Here is an 8,993-nt window from a genome sequence, read left to right on the forward strand (position 1 = left end):
ATGAATTTACGGTAGTAACCTGTCATTCCCAAGAATATCTTTATACCTTTCTGATTTTGAGGACGTGGAAGTCTTTGGATTGATTGAATTTTAGATGGATTTGGTTTAACTCCTTCGTTTGAGATTACATGTCCTAAATATTGGCATGATTTTTGCATAAATTCACATTTATCAGGTTGAAGTTTCAAAGAATTTTCGCGTAGTCTTAAAAACACATTAGTCAATTTTCTATTATGGTCTTCTATATCTGATCCGTATATAACAAGGTCGTCAAGATAAACAAAGCATTGCTTGTTAGTTAATCCTGTCAAAACTACGTTCATCATTCTTTGGAAACACGCTGGACCATTTTTCAAACCAAATGGCATACGAGTAAATTCGTAATGCCCATCTGGCGTGGAGAAGGCTGTTTTAGGCGAATCTTCAGTATTCATAGGGATCTGATGAAACCCGTTTGCAAGATCTAATGTTGTAAAATAATGGGCGTGCCCTAATTGATCCAAAATGTCTTCAACGTTTGGCAGTGGATATGCATCACCAATAGTTTTGTCGTTTAATTTGCGATAGTCTATGACTATTCTCCATTTCTTTATTCCTGAAGCATCAGGTTTTTTGGGGACTACCCATAGTGGGCTAGACCATGGGCTAGTAGATGGTTTTATAATTCCTTGTGCTAACATTTTTTCTATTTGTTTCGAAACTTCATTTTTGTGGATTTCAGGATAGCGATATGATTTTACATGAATAGGTATGTTATCATGAGTAGGGATTCTATGTGTCATAGCAGTAGTTGTAGTTAAGGTATCATTAGGGAGAAAAAATATATCTTCAAATTCCTCACATAATTTTTGGACTGATACTTTTTCTTCTTCATTAAGGTGATTGAGACGAAGATTTTCATTTAGTAATTCGATGCGATTTGATTTATTATTTATGCTTTCCTCAAGTACTTTGAAAATTTGGACCTTTTGGGGTAAAGGTTCGATCATAATAGAAGGTTTAGGGAAGGATAGTTTTTCCACTGATCTATTCACGATTGTAATAAGAGCTTCATTGCCAGTCGTAACCTTGACTGTGGCATTCAGAATTAATAACGTTCTTTCTTTATCTAAAGTTGTAGCTTGAATGACTCCTTCTTTAAGATTACAAGGATTATGTATTTTAATTTTCGCAACCATTTCTGATCTTGATCCAATAGTAATGAATTCTTCCGATTTTTGAGCCGTATTAAAGTTCAAAGGAATAGAAAATGGAATGCAATCGATATTGATACAATTATTTTTATAAGATATCTCGGCATTTTTATTATTGAAAAAATCATTGCCTAATAAACCATCAAAGGGTATATTTGATTCATTGCTGTCATCAATTAATTGGAGATCAACTAAAAATTTGTTTCGATAAATTTCTAGCTCTAGTTGAATTTCACCAGAGGTTTGAATAGGTGCATTTTTCTTTATGCCCGTTAAAATTATAGTTTTGTCATTGATAATTCGATAATCACTGAGACTTTCCTTTTTTATCAAGGAGATGGAGGCTCCGGTGTCTATGAGAAATTTAAGAACCTTATCAGGAGAGTTTGCAGAATAACACTCGACTAATATATATGTCAAATCGTTATTACTGAAGTTGATATGTGCAAAATTGGAATTCGAGAATTCTCTTATGACGGACTGTTCTGTTCTTTTTACATCGTGTTGCGGTACAGAATGTAATGTAGAAAATTTCGAAGTTTGTCTGTGTAAATTTTGAATTGCGACATTGGCTTCAGACGTGTTAGGAGAATCAATATTAACATTGGGCGTTTGTGTTTCTATTTCATGAAAATTAATTGGTCGCCGGATGTGAAAATTGGAATTAGTTTGATCATTTCTATTTCTTTTAACGTTCGACAGGAATCTTTTAACGCATTCTTCAATCGAATGACCTGATTTTTTACAATAGTTGCACAAAATAGGCTGTCTGTTAAATTGTCTATCGGATGAGGGTGAGTTAGAATTGCGATTTTGTTCTGGACGCCTAGCGTGTGTATTTGAATTTGATGAGTACGAGGTTCTGGAATTGGATTGTCCTTGAGAAAAATGAATTGATCTAGAATAATTTATAGGTCTAGGATTATTAAAGCGATAGGTATTATTTGAGTAATTTTGTGGATTTTCATATCGTATTCTTAGGGCCTTTTCTTCAGCAGTTGCGGCAGTAAAAGCATGATTAATAGTTTTAAATTCTCTATAACGAAGCATTTGAGATATTTGTGGATGAGTGTGATAGATAAAACGATTTAATGTCATGTCAGCTATCATTGCAACGCGTCCCGCAAGTGTATTTTCTTCTAATTCAGATGCATGAATTACCGCTAATATTCTGGACGACAAATCTTCTAATCTTTGGAAAAATTGAGAGACATTCTCGGTTTTGCCCTGCCTCATTGAATTAAGGTCCTCGAGGAGCTGATCAAGTGATTTTTTATCTTGGTAGAGACTTAATAATAATTCTGAAATTTCTTCCCACGTTGTTAAATTACAATGTATATCGATTTGTTCCCCGGCTTTTCCCGTAATTTTACTTTTTACGTATAACAGTAAGAGAGGTTTTTGTGATTCATGAGCATTTTCAAAGACTGCATCTACTTGCTTGATAAAGCTTCGAATTTTAAATCGATCACCATCAAATGAATCAGGAATTAATTTGGTAAGAAATTCAAGACTGGCACGAAGTGCGTCTACGATTTGATTTCGGGCCATGATTAGGATAGAGAGAAATAATAATGGAAAGAAAGAATCGTCAAAACTAGCGAGTATCTAGAGAACTATATTACTCACGGCGGTACGAAATTCTTTTGCAATCGGTGCTGCAGTTGCTAATTGCAGTTTATGTTCTCCCAGGTTGCAGTGCCTTTCCGTATCGTTTGTCGTGGTTCTTCGTGCCTTTTTCTCCGTTGTCCAGTTTTGCAAAACTGCCACTTAGGTTCCAGGAGTGAATTTGCTAGTTTCACCTTTTATTCGCTGGTAATTAAAGTGCTGGACATCCCATCCTCGTCGCCAAAATTTATGTAGGATTCCGATGTTTGGTGAATATTTTTATTCGAACTAAACTTAGTACACGAAATCTTACAAGAGGCACTTAAGAATTATAATTTCTAGAGCTAGCGATTCTTCTTTTCTTTTCTATCGGTCAGCTTTTTGCTCGTCTCTGCCCTGGACAGTTTTGTATGCCCTTTTAAAGGCTCGGAAGTCTGACTTTGAAAGTAGTGGGGATGAGAATAAGGACCAGTAGGAATTTTGGATATTGCTTAAGGAAGTCAAGGATCGTATGAGTAATTATATACAGAAGAATGAACGGTTAGGAAGGAAATCGAAAGTTAGCTTATCTTATTTACTAGCCTATGACGGTATCCAACAGTTATTGTAACCTGATGTAAACTAAGTACCCTATGTACGAGAACGGAATAACTGAGAAACAAGAGAGACGGATGAGGATGCAACAATGATAAAATGGAGATGATTTCTTTAGGTTTTTATAATATTTTAACAGTGTATTTGAATTTTGTAACGGGATATAACACTGATTAATTTAACAAATAAAACACAGACGAACAAGATTACGAATTTATGATTAAAGGTTATAGAATATATTTACATTCTTAAATGGAAACTTAATAATGCTATGTAATTTCCTGGATGTAATTGTAAATATCATGCTATAAGGAAGCAAACATCTGTCAAATAATTTATCAATGTTCTACATAAAAAATTTTCAAGTTAAAACAGACAGAATAAAAGACAAAGGCTCGCTTTTTTTACTTTTTATGAACAATTTTATGGGAATAAGCATTAAAATAACATTTATACGAAACACTGTTAAAAGAAAAAAAATTATATAAATATATATTTACGTACATATGTAACGACACTCTGACAGTCTAAGATTCAAATTTGAGGTTAACTTAATATTAATACGTTCAATTTTAATATTATTCACCTAAATCATCCATACTTAATATACGTTGATTTTCTGTACACGAATTCACAAATTATATTCAAATTTTGATAATTTCGATGATTTATTGAGAAAAAATGCGTAAAAACTGAATTCTCAACCAACTCGTCAAAGTTTGGCAAACCAAACATCAGGTATGGAGAACCCGGTCCTTAATACACAATTCCCATTTATCTTGTCTACCCTTTAGAGAAAATAGTAACTTGGGATTTAATCTTGACATCCCCCTTCTCTTTCATTATATGTATTCACAACAATAGTAGAAACATATAAATAATACTTTATTTATGGTATCAGTTGAAATATACAATGATAAAATTAGATTACATCAGGAATCACAAATTTTAACGAATTTAAATTATTTTACCAAGACGAAAAATCATTAAATGAATTTGTCACAAGCTTCTTCTTCTTTGTCACAGATTCAATATTAAACTCTGTCTTTTCCATTCTATAAATAAAATAAAATAGTTAATAATGTCCTAGCATGTTGCAAACCTACATAAGTAGGTACACATTTAACTCTATATGTATTTTAATATTACTTTTCTTCATCTTTATCCATCTTGATGTACTTTCCTACACCCGACCGGTATATTTTCAACTCATTTTTTTCCTTTTTATTGAAAGATTTATTTTTTGCTGCTTCTTGAGCTAACCGCACTGCTTCAGCCGCACGTTCAGCGATCAACTGTTCATCTGCTTCTTGAAAAGGATCAACAAAAACTTGAGCCTTCTGAATAACTATATCCTCTATTGGTCTATCTTTGTTATCAACTTCTACTTTTTCAATAGCATTTAAGGTTTCCAGTCCACCCACTATTTTGCCAAACACAGTATGTTTTCGATCTAAATGTCTACATGATCGAAAAGTGATGAAACTGTAATTAAAATAAACGTAATTAAAAAGAATATTTATAAATATATAGAAATACATTATAGAATTTATACAATTGAGATCCATTTGTGTTGGGACCAGAATTTGCCATTGATAAAATTCCTCTTCCTTGATGAATCAAGTTTGGTTTAAATTCGTCTTCAAACTTTTTGCCCCAAATAGATGTTCCCCCATTACCAGTATTTGTAGGATCACCACTTTGTATCTAAATTTTATAATAATTTCTTTATTCTTCGCAATATCTATGTAACAAAATAATAAATTTACCATAAAATTTCGTATAGATCTATGAAATTTTGTTCCATCATAGTAACCATTCTGGCAATGTTTTATGAAGTTTTCACAAGTTTTTGGAACAAGATCACAATGAAGTTCCAAATTCAAAGCACCAAAATTTGTAAGTAGCCTCACATACCCTGAAAAAAATTACTACCCAGTTCAACAAGAACCACAGAAGAAATATTATATTCTTACCTTTCTTTTTAATCCTTTCATATCGTACTAAATCTTCTGCAATAATTGCTGCTTGATGTGCTGTTTCTGTTGGCATTACTGTTGATGTAAAACCAGCAGCAACAGCTCCAGTAGAGTAATGTGCCTATAAGTAAATATAATTATGTCTTTGCACATGATTAAACTTTACATTGAATAACATTAATATACAAACAGCATTAAATTTATCTGCTTTTGGTTTTGAAATTTTTAGTTTGGTTTCTGTTTGTTTGTAATCTCTGTCCAACTCAGCCAATATTTCCTTAGTTTCCATGGATACAGTCTTCAATTTTGCATTCGGATTATTTCGTTCCTTAGCAGTTTCTAAAAACTTATCATTAATTTTTCCATGTACAAATAAACATTTTCAAAAACATAAGATGTAAAACATTACCTTCATCTTCCATTTTTATATTATTTTTAATATGATGAAAAGTTGATAAATTAAATTTTGTTGCATCAGTTGGATCTTGAATTGTGATGATATCCTTTCTTACAAAAGGTTCATCACTTATTAAATCTCTCCAATTACGCGTTTTTATATTTAATTGTTCCACTGCCTAAAAAATATTAACAATGAATTAAGTACTTAAAAACAAATTTTATGTTAATACAAACCTCATATGAAAACACATTCCCCGTTGTTTTAATAGCAACAATATGAGAATGTTTAGTAAATAATTTGAAAAGAACTGGACAATGATATTGTCCTTCTGCATTTTTACAAAAGTTTAACTTTATTAAGGTCTTTGGATCTAAAGGTTTTCCTGTGACAGGATTATGTTTGAATCTTTTTATATATTCCAGTATTGCTTCTAATTCAAAGACATTCCCTTGAGAATCACAGTAAGGATGTTGAAAAGGTTGTAAGGATAAACAGCAATGATCATATGGTAAACGACGAAATGTTGTATCTTCACTTTCTTCAGATGTTCCTGCTTTTTTTCCACCATATAATGTGGACCATTCTGTATATGTTAAATACCTACAAGAATCAAAAAGATATGTTGATAATATAATATAAAAAAAGACAAAACATTTTTGATAGTTCACTATGAAATTTGTTCACATCTTACATTTTATCCTTTTGATGTTGACGTTTACCCATTTTGACTCTTTTATGTAATACTGCTTATTAATTTCTTTTGAATAAAATAATCACAGACACGAGAATCACGATTCGGATTTCAACGCTTTACTGATTATTGTACAGTGTGCACTGTACACAAAGGTAAACTCTTATTATCTTGCAATATTGTTGTTGCGTTGCGCCGTTCGCGGTTAGGGAAAATTTAGGGAAATTTACGTGGGTAAGGTGCCCGTGGAGTACTAAGGTACTCTGCTTGTGGCGCGTGAAATAAACCTTATACTTTTGGTTGTGGAAATTTTGACTTCTGTTTTATTTCTGAGTTTATAAGTAATTAAACATTCGAGGTTTGAAATCGTTCTGATTTTTGCGTTGTAAATCTCGTTCGTTGTCGGTTCGCATTCCCTCTTCCTTGGTCCTGTTTTCTCCTTCCGAGTCTCCTTGGCCCAATAGCAGAGGAAATCTGATTAATGCGCGAACGATTCCATGCGCACATGCTGAGAGAAACGCGGAACCCAGAAAAACACACAATGTTCTCGTAAAAGCGAATGCGTCGACAGATAACAATGTATCAAATTCGCCGAAGTGAGAACCGAATGTAACACGTGTCAACCTTTTGAAAAGAATTTATGGCCCCTTACAATGTATCGAATTTGCCGAAGTGAGAACCAAAGATGATTCTAGCTGAAAATAATAATTCTCTGGTTTCCAATTTCCTCTCAGCTCGGCCGTCAGCATTGAGTGTTTTACGATAATATATGTGTTTATAATGTTCTCGCTAAACCGTTCGTATTTCCCTCTCAATTTATGAGCTTCGACCACGAAACGCAGCTGTAACTATCTTCGCCCAGCGCTACCGTCGTACCGTGCCTATTCAATTCACGCAATAGCGTTACACTGTAAAAATCTAGGGTAATTATTATTTTCAATGATTAGCAGTGCAAAGAAACTAGATTTATTTTTCAATGTCGCCAACGTGAAGCAATGAAATGTACTATATTGTTTAATACGTAAACAAAAAGAGAAATTATTTTATAAAAGCTTACAAAAATGTCTAAAGTAATGAGAAAGGGATAAATGGCAAAGAAAGTATTGGCGAAAGTAAATCATTCTTCAAAATTGCGAGTGATTATTCCTGCAGGAATGGCATCCGCCAAACCACTTCTTGGATCACAACTTGGACAGGTTAAAAAAACCTTTATTTTTAAATAAAATGATATAAACTTCATGTGTCAAGAAATTTAATTTCTTGTATAATTAATAAATTAATATTTTCATTTACAGAGAAATATAAATATAGTAAACTTTTGTAAAGAGTTTAACCAAAGGACAGAAAACATTAAGCATATATATAATCATATAAAATATTCAATGGTATCAATTTGTTGGTGGGAACAAGGAACTGATCCATCCTTAGCATTAATGACTTTACAACAAATTTGTCAAATGCTTGTTGGTATAGTACGTACTTGTGGTATTGAAATTGTACATTCAATAGATTCTGTAGAACATGCAGAATTTATGAAACAACAACAAGAAGAATCTGAATTATTTAAAACAATTAAATTACTTAGGACAACAGCTTAATATATTAAACTAATAAAAATCTATTAAATCTCGGATTTGTGCGCTGGTGCATTATCGCGCAATTGGAACCAAGTCTGTTGCTTTTGGTATTGAAACCGAACTCAACGAATCCTGTTCCATGAGCGATTTAGAACATCGGCATAATATTCTGCATTTGCTGTTTATCCTTCAGGTATAAATCCCTTGTGGATAATTCCTTGCGAATTGAAGAAAACGATGAGCAATGTCTTGATGCGGCTCTTCTGAATGCGCACTTTATAACCATCTAAAAATGTTGGCACGATCTATGCAATCACTACCGTACACGCCTTTCATCATTTCGTACATTTTGCTTGCTGTTTTGCATAACTTAAAGCGAAAATTAATGTTTGCCCTCTGCTGCATACATGTAGTTTTTTCAACGTGCGCTACGAAGCATTGTCAAATGTAACCTCAATAACAAATGAAGTAGAGGTGCTAGCAAATTGAAGTTGTACGTGGACTTTGTTGACATGTCAAACTTCACAATGCATTTATTCATTACGAGATGGTGTTACAGAAAAAAAATTTAAAGGCTCTGTCGCACCAGGGTCTGGACAGATTGTGTAAAACTATATAAAACTATATAAAACTATATAAAACTATATAAAACTATATAAAACTATATAAAACTATGTAAAGCTATTAAAACTATTAAAACTATATAAACAGGTGTAATATTATATAAAACTATAAAAAACTATGTAAAACTATACAAAACTGGATAAAACTGGATAAAAATATGTAAAACTATATAAAACTATAAAATTGTATAAAACTATATGAAACTATACAAAACTATAAGGACTACGGGCGAATGAAAATGCGGCGTGAATAAAGGCATGGGAACGTTGAACTCGCATATAACTGAACGCAAAACGACAGAGAACAGAAATACATCTTGTGAAATTG

The 8,993-nt window shown here is 32.6% G+C and overlaps 2 protein-coding genes across 2 annotated transcripts; one reads left to right on the plus strand and one right to left on the minus strand.

Annotated features, from left to right (window-relative positions):
- Window positions 1-4,262: 4,262 nt before the first annotated feature.
- Window positions 4,263-6,887, minus strand: LOC116434273 (RING-type E3 ubiquitin-protein ligase PPIL2-like). Its single transcript, XM_076369841.1, has 9 exons — window positions 6,466-6,887; window positions 6,008-6,374; window positions 5,784-5,949; window positions 5,565-5,713; window positions 5,372-5,495; window positions 5,165-5,313; window positions 4,951-5,102; window positions 4,545-4,880; window positions 4,263-4,450 (listed from the first exon to the last, which is right to left on the minus strand). Exons 1-9 carry the CDS (start codon window positions 6,495-6,497, stop codon window positions 4,363-4,365), a joined length of 1,563 nt encoding a protein of 520 aa, XP_076225956.1. The 5' UTR covers window positions 6,498-6,887; the 3' UTR covers window positions 4,263-4,362.
- Window positions 6,888-7,427: 540 nt separating this feature from the next.
- On the plus strand, window positions 7,428-8,205 carry LOC116431710 (large ribosomal subunit protein uL11m-like). Its single transcript, XM_031987517.2, has 2 exons — window positions 7,428-7,661; window positions 7,761-8,205. Exons 1-2 carry the CDS (start codon window positions 7,554-7,556, stop codon window positions 8,061-8,063), a joined length of 411 nt encoding a protein of 136 aa, XP_031843377.1. The 5' UTR covers window positions 7,428-7,553; the 3' UTR covers window positions 8,064-8,205.
- Window positions 8,206-8,993: the final 788 nt, after the last annotated feature.

Source organism: Nomia melanderi, chromosome 8 (genome assembly GCF_051020985.1).
Source record: "Nomia melanderi isolate GNS246 chromosome 8, iyNomMela1, whole genome shotgun sequence".
Classification (NCBI taxonomy): Eukaryota; Metazoa; Arthropoda; class Insecta; order Hymenoptera; family Halictidae; genus Nomia; species Nomia melanderi.

Bases quoted from the DNA above. Each gene is read 5' to 3' on its own strand.
- LOC116434273 (XM_076369841.1), bottom strand. From the start codon at position 6,497: ATGGGTAAACGTCAACATCAAAAGGATAAAAT. The intron at 5,714-5,783 runs GTAATGTTTTAC...ATAAGTTTTTAG, and splicing joins TATAAAAATGGAAGATGAAG to AAACTGCTAAGGAACGAAAT. The intron at 5,314-5,371 runs GTAAGAATATAA...AATTTTTTTCAG, and splicing joins TGAAAGGATTAAAAAGAAAG to GGTATGTGAGGCTACTTACA.
- LOC116431710 (XM_031987517.2), top strand. From the start codon at position 7,554: ATGGCAAAGAAAGTATTGGCGAAAGTAAATCATTCTTCAAAATTGCGA. The intron at 7,662-7,760 runs GTTAAAAAAACC...TTTCATTTACAG, and splicing joins TTGGATCACAACTTGGACAG to AGAAATATAAATATAGTAAA.